The following is a 26,649-nucleotide window of genomic DNA, read 5'->3' as shown; positions in this document are numbered from 1 at the left end:
GTCCCAGAGGGTCTCCCCGGGGATCAGCTTGGGGGTCCAAGAGGTGCTGTGGGGTCTCACTGCCAGTTTGGCCGCTCCCCAGGGCTCTGCACAGTTGCCCTTTCACCAATACGGAGCAATAGCCAAGTCCTGGCAGCCCACAGCGGCCCAGGGTGATGCTGTGGGCAGGGAGATGGGCAGCGGGATGCCTGGGAGTGGCGAAGGGCAGTGGCTGGGGCTGTGCTTTCAAATCCAAGCTGCTCGCCTGACACAGCTCAGAGGCCAGGATTTGTTTTGCTGTTACTTTTTGGGGAGATCAGGCCAGGGCTGGCTGGGGGTGGGGGCCAAGTGTTTTAGCCACTGGCAGTTGCACTCCCCCTGCCTCAGTCTCCCCGGTTTTCGAGCCCCTGTTTCCCTGTTAGGTCCCAACAGAAGCTGGCTCCAGGGGCAGGTCCGGTGCTGATTTCCTGGGGGCTCAGCTGGCTGGGGGGAGGGATGGGTGGAGCAGGGGGTCCTAAGGATGGTTAGGGGCTCACTTGAGCAGGAACAAGTGGCAGCGGGAGCTGGTGCTGTGGCTTGGTCAGGCAGGACACCTGTCATCTCCAGGGCCCTTCCGGAGCCATTGGTGCCGGCGAGGTACCAGCGAGGGGAAGGGGTGCCATGAGAGGGGCTGGGGGACACTTGGGAGGCACATGGCTCTGATGGGGACGTCACCTCTCCCACTGCCTTCATCAGCCAGGAGCTGCCCCAGCAGCTCAGGCCAGTCCCCCGGAGAGCTGCACGTGGGGGGAAGCCCCCAGTGCCTCTGACCGGCGATGGGGGATGCCACCGGGTCACCAGGCACCGCGGGGCTGGGCAGGGCTGCCGGTGTGGCCGGGAGCAGCAAGGTGGCCGGGCAGCCCGGTCCCTGCAGGCTGGCGCCTGGCAGCAGGGCAGTGCTGCCCATCTGCACAGGGCCCTCAATCCGGCACGCAGCACTGTCAGCAGGCAGCCTGCTGTCTCCTAGACAGTGAAATATGGCTACAATTAGCCCGGATACAGTTCAATTATGATAAACAGCGTTTGCACCCTTTAAGCCGTGATTAAAAGGCCTCCTCCCGTTGATAGAGAGACCTAATTTCACATTATTATCGCTGTAGCTTGATTATAAAGCACTCCCTGGATTTACAGTTGGGAGATGGATGTGGAGGCTTCTTTATCATTTACACATCAGTAATGATGCAGCCTTCCCTCCACCACAACATCCATCCAGCGGCGGCAGGGAGAGGGGGGCCCTGCCTGCGCCACCCCCTCCCGGGGCACCCTCTCCCCGTGTCAGCCGGGCCCCGCTGCCACACGCAAGTGGGCAAAGTCACCCTTACGGTAACAGCTTGATAAATGGGCGGGCGGTAATGAAATGGAGACATCAAGGCGTGGGGCGAGGAAGAAAGAGTGGTAATCGGAACGAGTGGAGCTGTCCCGAAACGGAGGGGAGCGGGAAGAAGGATCGCCTCTGCGCCGTGTGCTGTCAAGGGAGAAATTACACATTTACTCTTGCTTTTTCTTAAGGAGACGGCCCTCATAGATCAAAACATGGATTTACAAGCCAATTTTCAACATGAAATATAGACACTAGGAATCAATTTAAGCCCGGCTTCTATTTTAGCAAACGGTGCCTGAGTTTAGTCCCAGGTAAATAACACCAGCCGGAGCCTTCCCCTTCCCCGGCTCGCTGCCCCACCACTGCTCGCTCTGACGGCTGCGGTGCTGCCGGCCGGCCCCCGGCACCCGCTCCGACCGCAGCCCTGCACCGGGGACGGCTGTGGCTTGCTGGCCCGGCTGCCTGCTGCTTGTCAGCCTGGGTCCGGCGGGCACGGGGATGACCCCGAACCTCAGCAGCGAGCAGAGCGAGCCAGGTGCCGCACAGCCCCTGCCTGAGGAGGGTGAGGGGAAGGAGAGGACCCTCCTTGGCTGGTGGAGGGCAGCTCCAGTATCACCTGTTGTCGCCATCCCGGTGCAGGGACAGCTCCTTCGCTGGCCAGTGCCACCGCGGGACAGGGGTGCTGGAAGAGGAGTCTGGGGCGACCGGCACTGGGCTTGCAGGGAGGTAGCCACTGGCCGAGAGCTGGGGGCCCGCGGGGGTCTGGCTTGCAAGAACGCCGCCTTCCCCACGCACCAGCTCCCCATGGGCTGCAGGGCAGGCAGCAGCCTGGAGGACCCAGGGATGTGTCAGCCAGCAGTCTAGGTGACGCCACTGCCCCAGGCAAGCCTCCGGGTCCTGGGCATGGATCCGTCTTAGTGCAGCACAGGGCTGTACCGGGATGCAGGTGGCAAGTGCTGGGGAGCCAGGGACCGTGCACTCGCCTGACACCACTGCAAGGCACTTGAGGCAGTGCCTGGACTGGTGGGGGCACAGCCCCGGCGTGGGTCCCGGAGCTTGGTCCAGCAGGTCCCAGTCAGATCACGGCTCTAACCCAGCATCTCTGTGCTCTCTCCGCAGACGACTGTAAGAACATCGCCAACATCATGAAGACACTGGCCCATAGAGGCTTCATCTTCAAGCAGACCTCCAAACCCTTTTGATCCCCAAGGCAAGCCAGGCAAGGGCTGCATGCGCCCGGCGCCGGCGAGGCGGGGAGGACGGGCTCCAGCATTAAAAAAAAACGGCAACCGAGGCCAGAGGAACCGACACAAAAAATCTCAATTTCAGCTGTTAACTCCAGTAGAGGTTGTATATATGGGAAGGCAAATCTGTGTAGACCTGATGTGACTCCCTCTCTGGGCTGCTCCGGACATTATGCCATGCTAGCGGACAGCCGCGTAGGGCGCTTGCACCACATTTTAGACTCGTAGTTTGTTCTTTTTCTTTGGCTCCCGATTTCCGTCCCTCCCTCCATATCCCACCCCGTCCTCCCTCTCCCGCCCTGTAGCCAGAGCATCCCCCATCTCCTCCCCGGCATGGGCCGTCCCCACCTTCCCTTCTTTCTGTTCTCTGGTTTTATGTTTTCAGGCCTTGACGGCTGCTGCAGCAAGGCCGGCGCGTGCCCACGACGGGGCACCGCTCGTGGAGGCTCAGCAGTGTCGAGACGGCCCCTTGCCCTCCCCGCCAGCCCCCCCGCCTCTCCCCGAGCGCCTTTTCCCCTTTTTGAGTCAACACTAACCCCTCTCTGACTCCTGTATGTGACAAACGCGATCCGTCTCTTTATGTTCAAGGTGAAGTGCCTGTATTCTCCGCTGCAGAGCCCCTGACAGCCCCACCATGGGCTGCGGGGCCCCGGAGGGCTCCCTTCAGTGGGGTGGGGGCTCGGCGGGCGGGCGGGCGGCAGGAGGGAGGTGACAGTGTCCATGCGGAGCCCCGTCCCGTCCCCATCCTGTCTGCTCGTGCCTCTTGCGGGGCTGGGTGGGATGCCCAGCCCTGCCCTGGCCCCGACGCCCGATTCCAGCTCCACCAGGGACAGGCCCGCCACAGCACCGCGTCCGTTGCTGGCGGTGGACGTGCCAGCGCGCGCTGGCCCCCAGCCCACAGGTACCCGAGCAGGGGAGCTGCAAATTGCCCCGGGCCCCTGACCCTGCTCCCCTCCGATCCCATCCGGCCTCCCTCGGTTCCCGAGCTGAGGCTCGGCCCCCCACATGCCCACGGTCCCCGGGGGCCGTGCCATGCCCCTCGCAGGTCCCTGCGGACGCTCAGCAGCAGCTGGCTTGTTGCCTGAGAGAGTTGCCGAGCACATCCCCTCCGGCTGAGTGGGCTCCCGGCCGGCCAGGGTGGTTGCGGGACAGCTGTGGGGCAGGCTGAGGGCGCACGTCCCCCCGTGTCACCCAGCCCTGAGGCCCTGCTGAATGGAGCCCTCGTCCGGGCGCTGACCTGCAGGGAGGCTGCAGCCCCGGGCCCGTGCGTGCATGGCCTGGAGCAGAGCCGTAGACGGCAGCCAGAAGGGCAATACAGGCACTGAACTTGGCGGTACATGACTGCATGGTGTGTGGTGTTCCAGTTAAACCAACCGATAATGCAAACCCAGCATTTTCATTGTCTAGTTATTCCAATCCTTGCTGTAAATGTGCCACATGAATAAAGTTTGGGGGTAAAGGAGCCCGGGCTGTGCCCATGCATGTGTGAGTGTGTACGGGGGAAGAGGGGGGAGTGCCGCCTGGGTATGTGGGAGCAGGGTGCCCCACCAGCAGGGCTGCCCTCCCCGGGGTATGGCGTCCCAGCATGTCCATGCTTCCCAAAAAGGGAAAGTTTTTGACTGGGAAGGGAGGTCCAGGTTCCCGGCTGCCGGGAGCACTGCCTTGCTGTCCAGCGTGGGCACCGTGGGTGGGCCCACCAGTCTCCCCCACCTCCTGGGGTTTGCTTCTGCCGCACGGCAGCTCTGCCCGAGGATGCCACCAGCCCACCGCACCGGGACCGCACCCACAGGTGCACCCCAGCACAGCTTTCTGCCTGGTGCAGTGTGACGGCAACCACCGTGTCCCACTGGCATCTGTCACCCTGCCCTTCAGCCTGGCACTGTACCCATGCGGCTGCTACCGTGCGTAAGAGCATCCCTGCTACGGCCGGAGCCAGCGCGGCTCTGCCCAGGGCGCAGGGGCACCTGCTCTGCCCCGGCCAGGAAAGCCAGCACGAGCGCAGCACCATGATGCACAGGAACCATAACCAGCCCTGCAGGAACTGCCACCACATCCAGGTGCCCAAGGGATCTGGCCAGCGCTGCGGTGCCGCCGGGTGACAGGGACACAGCTGTCCAGCTGGCACAGAGTGGGCAGCTCCCAGAGGGACGGGGCAGCCCCAGCCCACTTGCTCCAAGCAAAGGTCACGGGGGTTTTAATGGCTCCCTCTGTGCAGCCCCTGATCAGCTTTATTGACCTATTTTCGATGGAGTCGTCTAATTAGTTTTCTATGAAAACTAAGAACTTGGCCTTTGCCCTTTACTCCTGCAGGCGAGAATGTGACTCAGAGGACGTCATGGCGGGTCGATCGCCAGTTACACTTGAGAGGCAGGCAGAGGGGACGCGGGGTGGGCAGCGGCCCGGAGCAGGGCACACAGCCAGGGCCGCCAGTGCCAACAGCAGGCAGCGCATGCACCCAGGCTCCCAGCGCCGGCTTTGGCGATGCCTCAGCCCCGCCAAGGTCCTGTGACACATGGGCGCGGGGACCGGGGGGCCCTGTGCGCCTGCCTCGGGCAGGGCAGCAGCAGGAGGAACTGGGGCTGACAGCGAGTGCCGGGGACAACACGAGTGTTTCCCAGCAGAGGCATCTCCTCATCCAGGCGAGGCAGCGCCTACAGCCACGGGCACCCAAGAGCTGCCGGACGGCTGCAGCTACACAGGGCACGTGGGGTGCTGGAGGGAGCTCCCTAGCCCGCTGCAGCAGCCTGGAGCAGGATGGGAGCTGCAGAACCCCTGCTGCCACCCCGCAACTGAGGCAGACGGGGCTCAGGGACAGCCACCAGCAGCCAGGGCTGCCAGTACGGCTAGTGGCACCTGCTCTGCCCAGGGTGGGTGTGAGACAGCTCGCACCATCTCCTCCCGCTCCATGCAGCCTTGCCAGGTCTAATGATGACCCTGCTCCAGCACACACGAAGGGTTCTGTATTTACAGAGACGCTCACAAAAATCTGGCATGTAAAAAAAAACCCCAAAGCCACCAGAACAAACGGCAGCTAGTGCCAGCCACTGCAGGGCAGCCCCAGAGCCCTGTGCAGCCCCAGGGCCACCCTCCAGCACCTGCTGCAGGTGTCCGGAGGCCAGACGGGGCTGTGGCTGTGGCACCGGGCAGGGGACGGCTCCTGCTGCTCTGGAGCGCTGCAGTGTCTGCCCCAGCAAGGCCCTCAGCCTGCCCCATCTCTGCAGGCAGCCAGTTGTCCCTGGGGGCTCCGGGACGGGATGGCACTGACCCTGCACACAGCTCTGCACCTCCTCACCCAGTGCAGGCAGCTCACGGCTGCTTCACCTTCTTGACAGGGGAAGAGCTGGAAGCCGACTCCCTTTGCTTTCTCTGCTCCAAGAGGGAGATGGGAAACAAAAGAAGAATCAGCAGGTGGGAGCCCTTGGGTCATGGCAAACACTCGCCTGTCCTGGAGCCAGCCACAGGGCTCCAGCGTCACACCCAGCAGTGCCGCGAACCACGAAAGGCAAGAGCCAGGTCCTTACATGATAGGAGGGACAGAGCTAATCCAGCAGTGATGCAGGGCCAGGATGTCACCTCCCTGACACAGACAGGGCTTTGGGACAGTCACCGTTGTGGCACAGGGTCTGGGAGTGAGCAGGAGAAAGGGGCTGAGCTTGGCAACAACCCATGGCGCCAGGAGCTGGCATGCCATAAGCCCTAAGGAGCAGGCCCTTGAAAAAAGGGGCAGAGCAGCTCTGTGCTATGGTCAGCTGTGCTGGGGTGCTGGCTGCAGGACAGGGCAGAGCCTGGAAATGCCCCTCCACCATCCAGACCCACCACAAAGCGGCCCAGGAGCCGAGCAGGAGGCTGACAGAGAACCACAGCTCCTCAAAGAAACCACCTTCTCTGGGCAGCATACGACGATATGCCTGAGCGAGACTGGCGGCTCTGGTGAGCCTCACCCTTCACAGACAGGCTTTCATGACCGAATCCGGCCATAGGAAAGCTGGGGCCATTCGCACCAAACCGGGAACATCGGGAACATCGCCCTAGCCGTATCACTGCACTGTGACGAGACACTGCTAGGCACTGCACGAGCCCTGCGGCCAAGACCACAGCGGGGTCAACAGCCAAAGCAGGGCTCTGCATGCGGGGTGCCCCAGGCATGCCAGAGCCACCGGGTACCCTGTGCGCTGGGTGCTGTTAGGACACGCAGTGCCAGAGCCCCGGGGTCCCCTGCGCACAGCACCAGATCGAGTCTGCTCCGCACAACGCGCCACAGGCAGCGGCAGGGGCCAGCGCTACCGCACACGCTGCACAGGCACAGAGACTGCGGTCAGGTCCCTGCCGTGCTCAGCCCTGCAGCCATCCACCGTCCCCAGAGGCCTGCAGAGCCACTGCCGTGGCCGGGCAAGCATCCAGGGGATGGACAAGGCAGCACTGACGCGCTCTCTGAAATGAGCCCTGCCAGTCCGGCACGCGTGTGCTCCCGGCAGCGGCGCGCGTTGTGGGAGGCCCCGCTGCCTCCCCCGGCGGGAAGGCGGCCCCCCGTTCCCGCTGGGCGGATGGCAAACAGAGCATGGAATTTGCACGGCTAAAAGTTAAATACAACACACACACGGATTTCGTCAGAGGCCCTGGCACGGCTGCCTTCGCGGGATCCGATTAACGGGGAAATAAAAGGGCCAGAGAACCCACACAGCAGTGTGAACAGATGCCCTATAAAAATCAAATACATGGTAATCAAGGGGACCGAAAGGTACATTTAAAAAAACAAAAAACCCACCCTGGAAACAAAGGAGCTGAGCTTTGTGGCTTTCCTGGGAGGGCTGCGGAATTAATGGGGAAGAGCACATGTGTTTGATAATCTTTATATGGCAAAAGACCCATCTTTCAAATATGTCACAAATTCATATTAATCACCTTCCTATTGCCTTCTGTGGCGCTGCTATTCCAGTTGCCTTGGGCAAAATTGGGAACTGTCTGGTTAAAAAAAATGTTTTACATTATAATTTACAAGAGCTTACAAGTCTAGTTTCTTTTAATGGAAAGAACGATTAAAAAAAAAGGAGAGGAATATATATATATATACACACCCTGGTATATATACACTATATATATTTATATATATATATGAAAGACAGATATTGTAACTCCATCTGGAAAGAGAGAATGTTTGATCTTAACAATGTAACTTCTAGCTTTCAAACAGGCTCAGAAAACAAGAAGTCAGCAGGAGTTCAGATAAAGGAAGCTTAAAAGTCAAATAATTCTGACTCTGAACCCGAGACTTCTTAGACTCAAGGTCTTTTCCTTTACCCATTAATGGGCTGACTTGTGAGCTCAGGAACAAAGTGCTGCAATGTGAGGATTTCTGAGAGTCACTCATTACAGATCACTGAGTGGAGTCTGAGTTGCGGAAATCAAAGGATCCAATCTGGAGTAACTGGCTGAACTTCTGCTTGGAACTAATTTGTTCCGAGTTCGGCTCACCTTTCACCTCCCGAAGGCCCCGAGTGAAGTCCCTACCGGGGTCAGTGGCAGACGGCACTGAGGGGATCCCAGCCTCAGCTTTAATGGTCAGCAATGGGCACCGCAGCCCCAGGAGAGGATGGACAGGCAGCCAGGGTAAGAGGGGTGCGGTGGAGGCAGCAGGGCAGAACGATGTCAGGCTTCCTGCCGCCCCACGGGATCTCGCTGCCGAGACAGGCAGACGCCTCTCCTAACCTGGGCTGAAACACCCTGCTGAGATGTTCCCCATCCTCACTGCCGGCCAAGAGGGATGGTGGCAGCCAGCTGTTGCCACAAGCAGTATCTCAAGACCCCAGCGTGCTTTTGCCTATCTATTGTAATTCCCGGAAAGGAGTCCAGGCATGCTGGGCACGGCTTGGGAGTCAGGACTCCTAGCTCTACTCCTGACTTTGCCACTCACTCCCTCCAACATCAGGAGCAAGATGCTTCTCTCCAAGGAAACAAATCTGGCTTCAGAGGAGCAGCTGGTTTGGAGGGTGAACTAATCCATGCTTAATCCAACACGTGGAGTGCCATGGACAGGCAGCGCTAGGCAGCACAAAGGGATTCTCCAACTCAGAGGAATTTGAAGCAAGGAAACTAAACGATTCCCCCAAGGGCACCCAGCAGCTCAGTGGCAAAGCACACACTTGAACTCGGGAGTTCAAGGCTGGTGTGGCAGAGTTAAACCGCTGAAGCAGCCTCAGCGAGGGGAAGGGTGAGGTTTCACCCACAAGCACCCATGGCCAGGGCTGCAGGAGGTGAGGGAGACAAAGGCCACCACAAAGCACCACTGCGCTTGCTCTAGAGCTGCTCGCTTGCACGACCAGTATTGCAGCATTGCTTCCCCCGCTGCAAGCGCCCCAGGGTGAGGGAAAAGCACTGTGCTTGCAGAGGCAGGCTGCTTTCTCAGCACCGTGCCCTGCACCCACTGCCTCCCACACTGTCCCCACCACGCCAGGGCCTGGGACACCTCAGGGTTATCGCTGTGCGGGGTGGGGACACACGCATGCACCCCACCAGCCAAAGAGCCAACAACTGCCCCAGCCACCCCGCTTCTCAGCGCTGACCCCAGCCCACTGATCTTCCAGAAGCCGGTTTTAGCCGTGACACTGAGCGAGGCGCTGGGGCTGCCCCTGCCAGCTCTGGGCCAGGCAGGGAGCATCACCAACCCATGGCCTCCACTCAGCTCAGCTCATCCTTGGAAAAGGTGGTTTGGGGCCTGTCTCTCCCGCCACCACATTGCCCAGAACTGCGGAAAAGGTTCAGGGCAAGCGAAGTGCCAAGCCCTGCTCAACTCTCCAAACACACCTGAGCCAGGCAGAACATGGTACAGCAGGTCCCTTCCCCTCCTCTCCAAGACACCCCTCCAGCTGGGATGTAATTTTTCCCCCCCTCAAAAGGTAGCATAAAATGGTCACAGTGTGAATGTGCTTGACCTTTTGTCTTGGACTAATCTAATTGTGTCGTCTTTGTGTAATCAGCCGGTAAAGGTCAGTGCTGTATTTAACATGGGGGCCCTTTAGGTACTGAATTTGCCTTGCAGTGAATTAACTTGATTATATTTCTTTCAAATATGTCAGAGACCAGGTCAGTTTAACCCTCTCTGTGCTGCCTGGGCCCACCCCTGTGTTTCCAATTCCAGGAGACGGCACTGAGGAACACACACACACGGCCTCCCTCCTACTGCAGCCATGGCCACCACCATCACCACCACCTCTCCCACCTTCCCAACAAGGAGTCTCAAGGGAGAGCAAGTGTGTTGGAATCAGCCCAAAAAGTTTGCAAAACGGGACACTCTGGACCGCAGGGAGGGGTGAGATTTCAGACAACGTAGTAGGGGGAAAAAAAATCCAGAAGTCTCCTTTGCAAACATGAACCTGTCTCAGTGGAACGCTTCCTTACGACTCCACATTGTCACAATCAAGTAGACATTACTCAAGTCCAGACTAATGTGTCAGCTCTGCTGTTGACAGACAAGGTGTTCTCAATATCCTGCAATACATTATACATTTTAGAAAGTAAAGGTCTGTGCTGCTACCAGGGGCAGTATGTCTGAGGCGTCGAGGATGCCACTGTGTGGAGACGGGCAGCTTTTATCAGGCAGTTCAGCTCAGCTGTGCCAAGGGACTGCACAGAGGGGAAAGCAACCTCAGCTGATCCCCAGGCACACCCCTGGCCCTGAGGCAGTGGTGACGGCTGGGCAGCCTGCCCTCATGGAGGCAGGGAGGAGAGGCTGGTGAGTCGCATCCTGCAGAGGTAGATGCACAGGACATTGTCACAGGGCTCGCAGTGGAAGAAGCCCTAGGTCTGGCTTTCCTTTCTCAGCACTGGAAGCAGGGTATAAAAACATCCCTTTGCTCTTCAAACACCTCTCTCCTTCCCAAGACTCCTGCTCCAGCCAGGGCTACTGCCTGACTCCAGGGACTCGGGCAGGTCATAGCTCATCATCTCAAGATTGCTTTCCCCACTCGCTTCCCTCTGCTGAGCAACCCTTATGGGGCTGTGTGTCTAGAATGAAAATGCCTCAGGCCTGCAGCTGTGCTAGCATCACTGTTACTGCCCTAGAGCAAGCTCTCGTTACCCAAAGCCTTGCTGCTTTGGTCCATGGTGGCACCCACGTCAATCCATCTGCCTGCACGCAGGATGTGGAAAGCCCTGCTGACCCCACCTGTAGCACCAAGAACACTGTCCGGCACAGGAGACAAACCCAGAGAGCAGCACTGGGAGTTGCGGGGAACAGGCTGCTGTGCTCCCTTGGATGCGCATGCCTGGAGGGACAGCAGGGCGGCATCCCCAGCGCACTTGTCAGGGCATCTGCGTCGGAGACCTGAGTGCTCCCTGTTCTGCCCCCCCAACCTTCCTTCTCACCGAGTTGGGGGTCAGTGGTGCTCCTACTACATCAATGATCTGGTCCTTGGCATCTCCCTTGCCCTCCTCAATGCCAAGCCCTGCCTGGCCATCTGGATGGGTGCCTTCTGCACTGAGAGGGCCAATACTACCAGCTTTGGCCAGGGCCTCATAGCGGTGCCGTAACATCTGCAGCTCATATTCACAGTTGGCAAAGGCTTGCTTCAGCTCATAGAGCAGCACCAGGTCACTCCGCAGCTCATTGAACATCTGCACAATCTCCTCTGTGGGCATAGGGTTGAGATCTAGGGAGAAAAAGAGGTTCTGTTAAACATCCAGACCTGCAACCCTACAACAGAAGAATCTAGAAAGGTCCTGGCTGCCCATTAACTCCCACAAAGACATGCCAGGAGCCTCACTCCCATCACACTGATCATTAGCAACCGGCATCCCTAAGGGTTGGAGACCTGAATTTCCAGGTTGTCCTTTGGCTCTGGCCAAGGAACTACAGGTGAACTTGCAAATTCCAAGACTCAGCAAGTGAAGGCTGATGGAAGATGCAGATCAGACCAGATGACTGAACCTCGCTGTCCACCAGGTCTTGGGAACAAGTCCTCACACTCTGCTGCAGAGGACAGAAGAGCTCCTGCTGTTCCCTACACCTTCACCAAAAAAGGGTGGACCGGCTGAGCTCCCTTGCCTCTCCTGTTCCTCCTCCCAGCGTAGGACTGAGGCAGAGAATTGCTCTGCTGCTGTGCTACAGACATAAACTGCTTGTAGCAAGGGGGCTGGCAGATCCCCTCCCCACACCACGCATTCTGTCGCAGCCCTCACACAGGTACACAGAGCCAGGAAGACATGCATGTTCTGGAGAAGAAAAGGATGAAGCTCTGCACAGTTGTCCTGCTACACAGCAGTGGGCCCCTGTCCACAGGGCTGCCCCCACGATCCCTTCCTGCTAGCACTGTGCTCACCCACACAAAGCCCAGGTGTGTTTCTCCACTCTAAGACACAGCAGGACTAGAGCACCAGGAAACCCCCAAGATAAGTGTTTTGTAAGGCAGGAGCAGGGAGTCAGGATCCCCTCTTTACCCTCATGGAAAGTGAGTTCTAAGAAGCACTCACATCCTTCCCCAAGGCTTCTCTAGCAAGCAAAGATGGTAACTCCCTTAGTTTTAAAGCAGAAAGGGGAAACCACCCTGGTCGAGCTGTTTTCACCAGCCACAGGAGGCCTTCAGAACTGCACGCAGTCTCTGAGACAACATATCAAACCATAAACCAGTTGGCCAAAAAAACTAACAAGATCTAACAGAAATCAGTGCTGGGAGCAGGCTCGGTAATCTCTTGTAAATCACCAATAAGGGTTTTTTTTTCTTCTTCTTCTTTTTTTCCTTTTCTATTTTTAAAAATCCCCCCAGCCACAGTGGGGGGAAAAGGGATCATCAGGTGTCTAATCAAGGGCACTGCATGCTGGGACCTGTAGTACCTGCAAACTGTACCCACTGCACGGAGGGCAGCAGCTAGCCATGGGCTGCACTTCTTCCCCTCTAGCTACGAGCAGGCATTGTACACATTAAGTGAACCCTTCTTTCTGCTGCTAAGACACTGGAGTTCAAGAGTGAGGGATGTGTGTTTACTTGCCTTTCAGCAGAGATGCTCCAGATTTTCACACAGCATGCAATCTATAAAGGGGGGATGAACAGCCCCAGACACATTTTAGACTTGCCACCATGAACAGTAAATTAAGAGGAAACGAAGCTTGAAAGCAAGACAGGGCAGCCCTGAACAATGCGCGTGCCGTGGTCACTAACATACTTAGAAGTACCTCTCCCGGCAAGGCTGAGATTTGCCTTCCTAATACTGTGTTGCCTCTCTTGATGGTTATAAAGGCCCAAACAAGAGAGAAACAAAGACTCTTTTAAAACATTTTTCTACTGGGAGGGAAAAAAAAACCACCAAAAAAAACTGTGCATCTTGTTCTGGCTTTTACCCTCTCTTTTTTTTTAAACACATAAAATATTTTAAAAACCATTCACATACTGTTATTCAAGAAACTGGCTGTATTACTAGGGGAAAAAATAGCCCATCTCAAGAACAAAGGCTAGCTCTGTGTGTCTCTTTCTCTCTCGCGTGCCCCCTTTACTCACCTACTCCGAGTTCCATCAGCATCTGCTCCAGGGCTTTAATCTTCTTCTGTCCCACCGAGCTTGGCAGTTTCATCTGGAACACAAAGGTAACAGAGCCACACAGCTCAGAGATAGCCCTCACTCACAGCCGTCTAGTTCAAAAGGCAAGAGAGCTTTTCTTTTTATAGTGCAGGGGGAACAAAAAAAGAAAGGGAGAGAAAGGAAAATCAAGTGGCAAGAGAGGGAGACAGGGGCTGAAAGTTTTCAGACTAGGTCCGAGGGCAGGTATTGAAAAGCCCGGTCGTGAGGGCTTTTATTTTCTCTCTCGTGTGTGTGCAAGACACGCTGTTTTACAGTTTCCATGTGTCACTGAATTAACAACAAAAGTTCTTCTTGGCTTCAAACCCTCTCCTGCGGTGCCCAGCCCATCAAAGGGCTCATTTACACAGCGGCTAATGTGCAATGCTGCCCTACTTTATTCGCTTTAGCCGGCCTGATTAGACTCATGCGCTAACAGACTCACTTCTCCTTTTACCTGCTGAGCCCCAGACCTGTGGGATTCATTTACAGAGCAAGCTTTATAACAAAGGGGAGAGACAGAGAGAGCACAGTTACTTGACTGGCGGAAGTGTGAACACACATTTACATCGGAGCTAAGGGGCTAGGTGAGAGAGGAAGCATCAGATGTAAGCTATGAAAGGGAATTGGAGCTGGCCAGGAGAGGAAGAATGCATACACTTAGCAGGGTCCTTCCTCTGCATTCATTTGGGCTCTAGCAGGAGTGCTAGCTGCTCAGACCAAGCATTTATTAGATTACGAGCAGCACAAACGCAGCTGGCACAATATGGCAGGGAGAACAGGTTTCCAAGCCCTGTGGATATATCCAAGAACGAATGAAAGCACTTTCCCCCCTCAGCAATGCTAACAGACAGACCAGGAAAGAAATTATTCCCAATACAGCAGTGTCAAAACACCTTACTGCACACAGTCATAGGCTGTCCCTCCATATCCACCCCTGGGAAGGTGAGCTCACACCTCCGCCCAGGGATCACCATCACCAGCCCAAGCTGCCCAACAGGCCACTGAACAGCCAAGAGGTGAGAGCATCCTGCAGCCGTCCTGCACACCATTTACTGGTCAATGGCCCCAACCCTGCCCGAACCAACCACGAGCCTGCCACACCGGGCTGGGAAAGGCCTGAAGGAAGAGCTATTCTTGACTCCATCTTAAAACTGGCCTCTGAGGTAAGCTCACCAGAGGGTCCCATGGTCACCTTACTTCTCACAAGCCGCAGGTTTAAATTCCCCAAAACAGACAGCCCAATGTCAGTCTCCCAAGTTAGGCCCATCTTTTCCACAGCATTACTGCCCCCCAAAAAAACGGAACTTAATTTCTTTGAAGACAGGAGGACTGCAGGCACATACCCAAACAGTGAAAGCACTGTCCCATCAGCAGCTCCGCAACCCCAATGCAGGACCGGCTGGGAAAACCTGCCTTCTTTACGACATCATTCCAGCCATGAAACCACAGAGCACCCCAAGGGAACGGGCCTTTTTATACGCTGAGAAGCACCTAGTCCTTTTGCTAGATACTACCACCACAGTTAAGACTCCAACAAAGGACCAAGAGGACTGCCAGGGGAGGATTTCTAAGAAACCAACCTGATCCAGAGGATCCAAAAGGAGCATTAAGGAAAAAGGAAAAGCCACTCTCGTACAAACAGCCAGCACAGGTAAAGGCTAGGGGACACCTCTGTCCTCTTCTATACTCTGAGCGTCTTTGGCTTAGAGCTGGGGTTTCTGCACAGTACTTCAGGAACTGAATCTTTACAGCTGACCACAAAATGATTGTTTTGGCAGCCTTTCTCTGCTAAATGTATCAGGTATTTGGATTTCAGTCAGGTCTTCGATCTAGGACCTTACTTGTGCAGAACTTTACTAAAACAGCTTTTCCCAGGAGCTCTGCTGCATAGACTGCCTGCACAGGCTGTGCTGAAAAGCACCAGGACAGGGTAGAGCCCTAAGGTAAGGCAGCCCAGAGCACTGGGACGGGAGATCGTTCTTGTTTACTTGGTGGGTGCCATGCTGCAGCTAGCAGTGGGATGCCAGGGAGGGAAAGGTCACCTAGCACAGCTTAGCAGGAGACAGAATGGTTAGCCTGGAGCATCAGGAAGACGTTCCTGAGAGCAAGAAATCTTGGTCCAGAGAACTGTTATGCTCCACAAGGAATCACAGAGAACAGTTAAGATGGGTGACGTACCCAGCTCTGCCTCAGCTAGGGGATGTATGGGCTGACCCAGTCATACTGTGCCGTCCTTAACTGGTAGGACACAAAGAGTTAACGCGGCCCAGCATCTCCTCATTGAAGAGCTCTGGACACACAATACTTGTGCGATTATCACAGCTCTGAGCGCCTGTCTTCACCCTTGCCCCTAACACCGACATCACAGCCTTTCTAGCTAAAGGCAGGATTGCCTTCCATTAAAACACCAGCTGGCAAAAGCATGCTGGACTTCAAGCCAGCTTCAGGAACAAAGGACAAGAAACAGGAAAAGTTCATACTTGCCTAGGCTAGGTGGACAGACAGGAGGTCTTGGTTTGATGGTTAGAGGAAGAGCACAAGCTTTTTTCCTGGGAGGCTTCTACTAGCTCAAGGAACTACTGGCAACACAAATGATTAACCTGGCAAAGCCTTCAACTGTGACACTGTGTATGTCCTGCTCACGTCCCACAGGAGTCTGCTCAATGAATACTGAGCCAAGGTCTTCACAGACACTCCTGAAGATTAGAGGATGGCGCAGGGAGAGGCAGGGCAAATTAATTAACTTCAAAGAAAGGGACACGAGATGCTCAGAAGGAGTGGGGCTGTGAGTTTATTTTAAAAACACATCAATTAAGCTTCCTTTTAATTCAGGCAGGAGTATCTGGCCTGCAAACAGGAAGGCTTCATTGGTTTCTCAAAGCAAGAGTATATTTTAATTTTACCATCATTAAGAAAATGTTATGATTTATGTGGCTGCTGTCGGACTAATATCTTTAGAATTTAGCTGGCTAAGCCAATTCATCTCTAAGACTGATGAAGGCTGATTGCTCTCTATGCAAAATGTATTAAAACTAAATGAGCAGTCTATTACTCAAATGCTGCTGATAATCTGTTAGCCAGGGTCCGTTAGCTGGGCTGCCTTGTTGCAGGAGAGAAGCCTTCGTGCCCTGTACAGCTCTCATAAGCCCAAACTTACTTCAGCAAGCCCTTCTTTGTTTCGATCTTTTAAGTGGATGCCCAGAGAGACACCAGAGTGCTGGAAGTGGCCTATCACCTGCCCTCGTTCCCAAGGAACGAGGTAATCTGCAGGGACCACAAGTCCCAGCCAACAGCAACACAGAACAGCTCTCTGGCTGGAGATGCGTGCGCTGTGATGTGTGGTTTCTGCAGGTCACACCTCTGCGTTCATGAAAACACCACTCAGGGCAATCTCGTCGCTTACACCATGGCTCCTGGGATGTTCTTGGTGTTGTCATGGATTGAGTCCTCCACAGGGGCTGGGGAAAATTATGTTCCCTGGAGAACTCCAGTGAGCAACCACAGCTTCTGAGGTGAATGGCATTTGCCCTTTTCTTTCCTTCCTTATACTAGACTATTATTGTTATTTATTATCTTTAAAGTCCCCATATAATAATAATACCTGGGAAACAGATTGCTCCCGTCAGAAAACTGATTAGCCGGGATTTTTGAGGTTACTATATTTTGGATGCTCTTCTCCTTTGACAGCCTCTCCCTACAGCCCTCTTTGGAACACCAGCCTGTGCTTATAATTACACCAACGTCGCTTTTGATTTAAGAACTGTAATCCTTTGTCCTTGCTATAAACAACCTGCATTAAACACATGAACTGCATGTACCAAGAGAAAAATAAATAAAGGGCTACAGAAAATTGTGCGAATCAACACCATAAAGCCACAGTACCAGAGTCTACCTACGCAGAGAGGAGCCTTGCCTGACCCTGGGATGCACAGTCCCTGCTGGCCTGCGCTCGGCCGGAGAGGCAGGCACTGACCCAGCCTGCTCTCCCCTGAAGGAGGAAGGCATTACTCGGGAATTGGGCCATGCATCTTAAACAGATGAACAGAGCACCCACCGCACTTTCACAGCAGGGGCTAAGGAGAGTGGGGGGTGGCCCCGAGCAGTTCAATTTCTATACAGGGTCTCACTGTGGAATGCCCTTGAGGTTTTGAATGACACAAGATTTTTATTTAATGTTTGAGACATTCTGCCAACAAAACCTTGCTAATTCACACTAATGACTAGGAGACCTGCTGCAAATTAATTGCTAATTGGCAAAATTCATTAAATGAACAAACATGATAAGAAATAACTGAAGATATAGCCTCCCCAAACACACTTGGTTCATTTATTTTTGTGTGCCATTCAGTTTTCATGATTCATGCTAATACTTTTTAGCATAGTTGCAAATGTATTTGAGTATATCTTGGAGGAGTAACAAAGTCTAAGTAATAGCAGAGCTTGCTTAGCTTGCTCTAAGTAATAGCAGAGCTTGCAACACAGTCCCGTTATGTCTTAAAGCACCACCACCTGGCCAGGAGACCCTGTCCAGGGGATATACACTGGGACCGCGCACTGCACATAGGAATGGAAGAGGTCTGCAGAATCTACAGATTCAGCCAGGTCCCACATGTGATTGTATCTATATGGTCATCTTAAATGTCCTGCTCTCAATTTATCGCTTCCTTCATCAACGCTCCACTTCTGGTGCTCTCAACTTCCAAACAAACAAACAAAAAAACCTTTTGTTTGGTCTATCGCCAAAATACAAGGGTTTTAAAATTACTCAGTTGCTATTTGGATATTTCACATGTACCCTCCTTGCTGATACACTTCATTTTAATTCAATTTTGAGAAATCTGTTCCATAAACTCAATTTTCCCCAAACCTAGACAATATGACTGTCCTAAAACCGCTAATCGTACGAACTCTATACATCTGGCCTGTGTCTTTACAGTTATAAACTGTGGGTTTATACACCAGCATTGTTGTTCAGCACTATAATACATCTCACTGACATTGAAAACAACCTTTTTCATGGATTTCAGCAGCAAGAAAACTTTTTCATTAGGCACTTTCTTCATGAATATCTTTAGAGTACTGGATTGCTTAGTGGGTTTCCAGGAAGGAGTGCTAAAGTTTCAGATGAATAATGTTTTTTGCATTTTCTGTCTGAAGGTCAACCTTTCCTCGGCTGCATGGCTCTACTCTGCAGGAACAGAGATCCTCCACTCCTGCACAGTTTTAAGACTCAAGGAAGGAAAGACCCATATTAAGTACTTTAGTCCTAGAGCTCTGGAATTTAAAAAACCCCAACAGAGAAATTCAATTTGGGATCTGAACATGCACATTTCTGGAAATTTGAAGTGATTAACTGCTCAGAACTAAAGTGCTACAATGGAAGGCGGACAAGCAATTGCAATGGATATATGCAGAAGTTAGAAAAGTTTGAAATTGCACAGGTAATCTCTGCCTCAATGAACATACAGGCTTCCCCCCCCTCCCCCCTCAGCTTACAGCCCATGTCTTATGTCAGTGTCTGCTGATCTGCCAGACTAAGATTTTAACAGTCATACCACTATGCCATCTCTAATATGCTATGGAACACATGAAACCTACAGTGATCACTCTGGGATGGCACATGACCATCTACTTGCTCCATCAGTGAGGCTTACTGCTAAATAAATCAATCTTTTAAGAACAACCACATTTCTATATTAACTTATGTAAATGTTTATTTCATGGGGTTTTTTGGACTAAAGTTAGATGTATCTCACAAATTCCCAAATCAATTGTGCAAAAATATAAATTCTGTGCTTTAATCCTCCTAGTAAATTAAACCGGTTTTACTTGTTAGAGGAACATACCAAGCCTTGTCAAGGATGAGGGCAGCTAACAGATCCTGTAGAAGCACAGCACACTCAGGCATATGGCAAAGTAGCAGCCTACTGATCCTATAAACATTAATGCCTCATTATGCATCTATAGCACTGATTCAAGAAGTAAAAGCTAAGAGATACTTCCTACAGAAACCAAAGGTCCTGGAGCATCAATGTCTCAGCATGATGGTTCTTCACCAGTGCAGGTTACAAGGCCTTCAAGGTTTTTATACCTTCCCACCCTTTCACCCCCTAGGAAGGGCATACAGATTGCTTTGACCCGGCATAAGCAGCCTAAAATGAGAGTGACTTGAAATCCACACAAATGATGGCTGATGAACTGGAAAGAGTCAATTTTCTCCCAATTTGACATACAGGTTGTGACAAGAAACAAGACACCTGAGAAGGCAAGAAGAACTTACACCTTGCCAGGATTGGCCTGCCATTTAGAAGACTGTCATCTTCTAGCAAGCACAGTATTATCTGCCACTTACCCATCCTGAGATTTCCTTGCCCTTAATAAATTTTGCTTTAAATGTAGTGCATGCCTGTAAAACAAATGCAAAAGGACTACAGGAAGTGTTTGTGTAGGGGAAAATATAAAATACATGGTGCAGAAGAAAGAACTGCACAGGACTTTTTCACTGGGGAGTGTTTTCTGTTAAAAACACATTACCAGTATGACACTATACTATTTTTCTTTAGGAGATCTGCAGATTCACAGATAGCCCTACGCCTGCCTCTCACTACAGGCACGGAAACCAAGCTGAGACCTGTAGAGGTGGCTGCAGGAAACCTAACCAAATGCAGAGCACAGAGCATGCTACAGCCACAGGGGGTCCCTAAGGCAGGCCACAGGAGAGGGGACTCCAACGAGTTTCACCAGTACAACATTATGTAAACTTCCAGATCAGACACAAATCCAAGAAATGGTAGCAAAACACACATCTAGTCTTGAATTGAGGTTGCCTTTCTCTTAAATAATTCAAATGAAACTACACTAACGCAAATAAAAAAAAATGCAGTGACTAATTACACACTGATCATTATATTGGTTACGCTAACGAAACAAAAAAGTAATATATGCGGTGCTCTGCACAAGTTACGTACAATCAGATTACTTGACAAATGACACCTAAGACTGTCACTATGGGCACACAAAGGTAGTAAAAGCTTGTCAAATCGGTCCAGGACTTGCAAACAGTCCCTGAGACCTTGTAATGCAGAGACACTGGTTCCTGATGATCCAACAGAAGCAGCAACACGGGGTGTCCCTTCCAGAACTGTAAGTTAAAGTCCCCATTACTGTACCCAGAGTGCTCTCTTTATACCCAAAAGCCTACTAAGGCTTTGGTCCAGGTGCTCTCCCACACCAAAGAACTCCACAAAAAAGGTGACGGATGCATTTTCCATCAGCAGTTTAACATAACTGCCTTTCATTCTAGCTAAGAATGAGAATGGAGGTAGAGAAGTGTTGGATTCACCTTCTCGATCCATTCACGATTTTGTATCCTTTGCTGTTCTCTTTAAAAATAAATACTCCAATATTTTCATCTTATTTCATTCTCTACAGGCAGGAGTTTGATTAAGAAATGCACCAGCACTCTCTTGGCCCTAATTAAAGGGCATGTAATACAACAAATAGATGGCAATAGCACAACATGAATTCGATCCAGCCTGCTTCATTTGTTCATAACTTTTATGAATTTTTATTTATTTAAGAAATGAGACTACTACTTTCCCTTCCACACCTCTGTCAGGCTCCCCATGGAAATTACGCTCATCCACTCTCTTAGAGTGCAAAACACAACTTTGCTAATGAAAAATTGCTAGCAGAAGCAACAAGCACATCCCAGCTAACTAATCCATGGAATGTTCAGATCTGGAAACATAAACTTCCCTACCTAATAAGGGTATGCTGATCTCCATCAGATTGATGCCGGGATGCCTTCAAGTGCAATCAATACAAAACAAATAAATAATTAATTGCTCCAAGTAATTAAATTTATCAAATCCAAATAAAAATAACTGATATTTTACGGAACTGCTTCCAAAGCTAAACCTCTGAAGGGACAGTATTGATCACAGGAGGACAGACAGATGTTTCACATGTTCACAGCCGATGAGGTCTGGGTTTGCATTAATGACAGGGAAGGAACAGAGCCAACAGCCTCCAATGCAGAGTAAACAGACTGCGTGCTTGGCCATTTAATTGTAGGTCAGATCAAATATGACAAATAAACATGTCTAAACAGATACATAAAGCCCCATCTTCCTCTAGAAATTTCAATCACCTTGGAGCTGTAGTAAGCACTCAGTTCCCACGCCAAGAAAAGAAAAATGGAAGTCACACACACACGCACATCACATTCCCCCCACAACCACAGCAAATTCTTACTCATTAATTAGTGCTAAAAAAAAAAAAAAAAAAATATATGTTTAGCAGATAGTAAATATTTAAAAGCTGGTGTGTATGAATATTTGAATCAGCAGGTACTAAAACCGTACTTGTATTTTTCCTTTCTCTACTTCTCTAATTGGTCCAACTGGCAAATTGTCTACAAGATCGCAGTTAGCAGATGAAGCCAGGCTGCTGGCTGGAAGCCTTTTCTGAGGGGAAGTGGCTGGATGTGAATGATGTAAGCTGGAGCATCCCTCAGTCCCTTCTGCGGACTAAGATCTCTACAAACTCCTTGTCATCCCAGAGTTTTGTTTTGTTTCCAGATGAGACATCACTCAATTGATTCTCTTCCAGTTCTTTTGTTTTCAAAGCCATGACAACAGAGCAACGATACACAACTTATACCTCAACAGGCAGGAGTGGGGACAAACATCTACCCTTTTCCATCCGTCACCTTCCTTCTTAAAAGCCCTACTGCAGCAATTCAACAGCATTAAAGAAATCGTAACTTAAAATTTGCAGATAAGGCTGAGAGAGAAGGTGTGCAACTTAAAACACACTGAAAAGATGTCAACTATGTGAACGTCAACTGCTCTGAACACAATAAAGTCAAATACAAAGGTTAAACTTAAAGCTGAACACAACATGATACAGAAACACTGTAGTGAATTCAAAACTGTTCTGGGATAGAGCTAATTTTCTTAGTAGCTGGTGCAGTGCTGTGGTTTGGATTTGGCGTGAGAACAATGCCGATAACACACTGATACTTTTAGCTGTTGTTCGGTAATGTTTATACTAAGTCGAGGACTCTTCATTTTCTCAGACCTTGCCAGCAAGAAGGCTGGAGGGGCACAAGAAATTGGGAGGGGACACAGCCGGGACAGCTGACCTGAATTAGCCAAAGGGGTATTCCATACCCCAGAATGTCGTGCTCAGTATATAAACTGGGGGGAGTTGGCCGGCACCTATTGATGGCTGCACAGGGACTGGCTGGGCATCACTCGGTGGGTGGTGAGCAATTGTACTGTGCATCATGTTTTTTCTCCCTCCACTTTGGATTCTATTCCCCTCCCCTTCTACCTCCTCTTCATTATAATTGTTATTATTAGTAGTATTGTTTGGGGTTTTTTTTCCTATTTTTATTGTAAGTATTACATTGTTCTTATCTTAACCCACAAGTTTTACATTCTGATTCTGCTCCCCATCCCAGGGCGGGGGAAGTAAGCAAGCAGCTGCATGGTACTTCAGTTCTGGCTGGGGTTAAACCACTACACCAGCTCAGCTCTGCCCTACAGAAGCAAGACAATGCCTGGATCACAAACGTGGTTGTTGGTTTGTCTGGGTCCTGGAAAAGATTCAAGTTCAACAAATCCCATTTTCCTTTCCTTCAAGCAGATCCTCAGCAAAGCTTTCCTTCCTCATAGCTCCCTGCTTTCCCTTTAGTCTCTTCCTCTCCTTTCCCTGTACAAATTCCATACCCATCTCTCATTTCCTCTGGCTCTTTGGCTGTCTGCCCTCCCAGCTGAGCCGACTTGGTATAACAGGAAGTTTTCCAGAAGTAATGCTTAGGATTAATAATACATTTCTTGTGTTATTTTCGTAACAGTTTTACTAACACCAAAGGCAAAGGTCTAAAGCTCCTTTTTGAGAAACTGAAACACGAAAGGCTCACCCCCCTTCCAAAACATCTGCTACTGCCTCCTGTTCTCAGTGGCACCAAGGCAATACACCGCCTTGAATTAAGATGAAGCTTTTCATAATGCCCAGCTTCCTACTGCCTTAGAGAAACTTGCAGTCTGTGCTGTCAGGAGACAGAGGGGAAATCCCATGCAGAGCAAGGGCACAGGGGCTATGGCCTTCTTTGCCTGTGGGCAAAGTCCCATGGAGAACAATGGGAGACTGAAGCCACTGTGATAGAAGGCAGCTTGTTGAACTCACTGGAGATTACTCTTCAGCATCTGCTGAAGGAGAAACTTTCAGTTATGAAGAATAATGGCCGTAAGTGACCATTAATCCGGGGGGTGGGGGGGGGGTGGGGTGGGGGGGAAGTCTTAAAATTCAGCCTGCACATAAGATTTTGTAAGCTTTAACGATGGAGAATTTGAAAAGCCAGGGCTATTGTCATAAAAACTACTGGGAACAAATTAAGTTGAATACAGATTGCTAACTTTTTCTTCAAGGACTCATTCCTATAAATTAATTTTAACTCAGTCTAATTGAAAATCCTCAGAAAAAAAGATCACCTCTCTAATCAAAGAGTAAGTGCTATTATCCTGGGGATGTTATGGTACATTTTTCACATGTGACAGAGGTTGAGTCCCTGATCTCAGTGCAAAATCCAACTTCACCTGCCTATGAAGGCATAAAGCACAGTAGCAAAGTACAAAATAAAGGAGGACAATAGAAGCCTTTAGGTAAGGAACCCTTTAGGTCCTCAGGCAAAAGAATTTACTGCAGGACGTCACAAACCTTTAGAAATCATTTTCCAATGTGCCCAGGGCAAAACATCTTATGCTGGATGTTGCCAGAGTACAAGTTTCCAGCACAGCATCCCACTTCCACACTTAGTCCTAGTTGGCTCCCGCCCTTATCAATTCCATACCACTGGCACGTAGAGGGTTTGCCATATAAATCCCACAAGAAAAATAATTCAGATTAGTATGGACTGTCAACTCTATACCACTTAGCACTTCAGCATCTCTTACCAGTTCAAAAGGCCCATACTGACCTAGCGTAATTAATTCTCCCTATTATCACCCATATGGGAAGCAAGTGAGTCTATTAGCTCCCGTTTTAAAAACAGGGACAATTTGGAACAAGGAAGCCCGGTGACTGGCTAAAAGCCACAAATTAATTCATTCTGCTGAGTTGGAAGCAGGTTTCACATTTCCAAGCAACAAAGTGTTGTTCTTTCACCTAGATCGGTGATTTGCAATCTGTTTCAATTCGCATACCACTGGTACTTCTAGTAACAGTATTTATCTGCTTAAAAATTTCAATAAAAACAGGAAGTTGCTCTAGGTCATCCCAGGGGCTTGGATACTGCAGGCTGAAAGTTGCTGAATCAGACTGCCATGCCTCAGCTTATCACTGCATTTTGTGATGTTAAAGAGAATAGGAAGAAGTATGTAGCACCCATTTTCACAAAGGCCAGGAGCTGAATTGCCTTTTTGGCACATGAAAAGGCTGCTGGCTTTGCCACATGGTTCCATCACTGAAAGGTCATTGTCAGTTTCTCTTCCAGAGAGGGTAAAAAAAATAAAGATCAACCATCATGTATTAGTTTTCAAAATCCAAATCAATCTCCATAAATTTTCTTAGTGCAGAACACACCTGCCACGTCTCCACAGATCTCAACACACTCATTGCAGTCTTGCCTGTGACTTTCCCAAGGCTGTAGCCCTTCACTCAAACAGGTAGCTTGCAGACAGTGGCACTTGTACACTAAAGGGGTTCCCCAGCAGTGACCTTGCTGAGGCATACTACCTCTAACGTGCACATGCACCCATACACCAAAGCAACGTGATCCCAAACACATTTCTATTAACAGCCCCAGGGTGTTCCCAGAAAGATCTGAAACTATTTTGACATCAAAAGAACATCCCATAAAACAGTCTTTAAAAGCGACCTAGAAAATTACTATGCCAAGTGAGGGTGCCAGGCAAGGAACCTATTTCTCCACCTTTGCTACAATAGAGCAACTGAAGATTATTTTATTTGGCTAGGGGAAAAAAAAGCACTTGTACTGGGCAAACAGGATTTTGCTATCAAAACCCCTCTGAAAACATTCAGTCGGCCAGGCAGGTTAATACTTGGTATCCCAAAACCTGTCACTAAGAGACAGGTATTAAGTCTTGCTGATAAAACAGCAACAAAGTTCTCAGGGATACGTGTGCAACAGAATGAACAAAAGGGCTTTTCCCCATAATATTTTCTGAAGATAATGGAAATAGGAAAGCTAAAAATTGTATGTGTTTGTGTCTGTGTCTTTTTTCCAAGACACAACCCGAACACCCAGTTCTTAAAAGCACCTCTCACCTATTAACACACATGTGCTGCGAGGCCTGTTTGGCTGTGAGCTCTGTTTGGACTAGACCAGCTCCGTTTGGGTCTGTCACATGTGTCTTAATAGCAAAACGGGCACACAAGTAACAAACAACAGCAAGTCCAGGTGCCCCTGCAAGGCGATGAGCTGGCTTTCACAGAGCCAACATTCCAGGTTTCTGAGTCTCCACATTTATGGGATTCCTTTCTTATTTTAGAGGCAAAAACTTGCCTTTCCTTAGCTATAAAAGGAGAACAGATGAGGAGACAGACAAGCAGACTGAAAGATATTAACAGAGGTCCCAAGGGACCAGGACAACCACCTACCCTCTGGCTTCGCAGTGTGACACCTGCAGATTTGAAGTCAGGAAACTTGATGCCAGCAGTCTCAGGAACAGCCTGAAAGAGATTGAAACAGGATGTGTTGATGCAGGAAACACAAGAAATGCAAGATTTCATATAGAGGCTATCTGAAGGGGAAACCGTTTCCTATGACAGAGAACCACCTGCCATGGCCACATGTCAGAGCTGAGGCAAGAGGAAAATCCCAAGCAATGGGATTCAATGGGAAAATCCCAAGCACTTCACTGAGAAAAATACTCCAGTTTAAGGTATCTTTGGAGAGTTCAAACATTTTTGTTTGGTTGGTTTAAATGCACTGCTCTACACAAAGCCTTACACCCACTCATACAAGCAGAAAACCCTAACCCTAAATGGTACTCCTTATGCTAACATATGCATATTTGCACAATATCATCCTTATCTAACTTAGGCCCATTTCACTGATCAAAACAGCTCAGGATTTCACTAAATCTTGGCTTTTGACTGCAAGTCCTCTAAGGAACAAGCTGAGAAACCTCTGATCTGTACAGACATGAGCCCACTAATGAGGATGTAAGGACTGCACCCCTCCAGGGAGGCCTGCTGTTTATACACATTTTGCCATTTGTCCACTCGTTAGACAGTTTTCTTTCTTCCCCACTTCAAATTTTAAGCATAGCAATACAAGGCAGCGAACTTCTAAAGCTGCTGCTGCTAGGCAATACAGCATTTAGTTGCATTTCAACAAAATAGGAAAAAAAAATGCAATCCCTTAAAAATCTCTGCTGCTGTGCAAAGCACAAGGTGAGCAAACTTTTCAATGATTAAACCAAGATGTCTGCAGGGCCCTGTGCACTGAATGGTGTGGGGTCCACTGAATGGGTCAGTGATACTC

General features: G+C 50.7%; 2 protein-coding genes across 9 annotated transcripts in view; one reads left to right on the top strand and one right to left on the bottom strand.

The window, feature by feature from the left end:
• The window catches only part of ERI3 (ERI1 exoribonuclease family member 3), a 135,209-nt gene extending 131,163 nt beyond the window's left edge, over positions 1–4,046 (top strand). For all 4 annotated transcript variants that reach the window (XM_055815877.1, XM_055815878.1, XM_027788332.2 and 1 more), the window contains exon 8: positions 2,459–4,046. In XM_055815877.1, the coding sequence (XP_055671852.1) occupies positions 2,459–2,541 (83 nt within the window). In that variant the 3' untranslated portion in view covers positions 2,542–4,046. The remainder of the gene's footprint in view (positions 1–2,458) is intronic.
• A 133-nt stretch (positions 4,047–4,179) lies between these two features.
• Positions 4,180–26,649, bottom strand: part of DMAP1 (DNA methyltransferase 1 associated protein 1) — a 35,748-nt gene continuing 13,278 nt past the window's right edge. For 4 of the 5 annotated variants that reach the window (XM_055815874.1, XM_055815873.1, XM_055815872.1 and 1 more), the window contains 3 exons: positions 25,761–25,832; positions 13,071–13,143; positions 7,418–11,228 (listed from right to left, as the gene is read on the bottom strand). In XM_055815874.1, the coding sequence (XP_055671849.1) occupies positions 10,882–11,228; positions 13,071–13,143; positions 25,761–25,832 (492 nt within the window). In that variant the 3' untranslated portion in view covers positions 7,418–10,881. Of the gene's footprint in view, positions 5,950–7,417; positions 11,229–13,070; positions 13,144–25,760; positions 25,833–26,649 lie in introns of those variants that run through there. The other variant, XM_027788330.2, reaches the window with a different exon arrangement.

This window comes from Falco peregrinus, chromosome 10 (assembly GCF_023634155.1).
Source record: "Falco peregrinus isolate bFalPer1 chromosome 10, bFalPer1.pri, whole genome shotgun sequence".
Lineage (NCBI taxonomy): Eukaryota > Metazoa > Chordata > Aves > Falconiformes > Falconidae > Falco > Falco peregrinus.
This window is presented reverse-complemented; position numbering and strand designations above follow the sequence as displayed.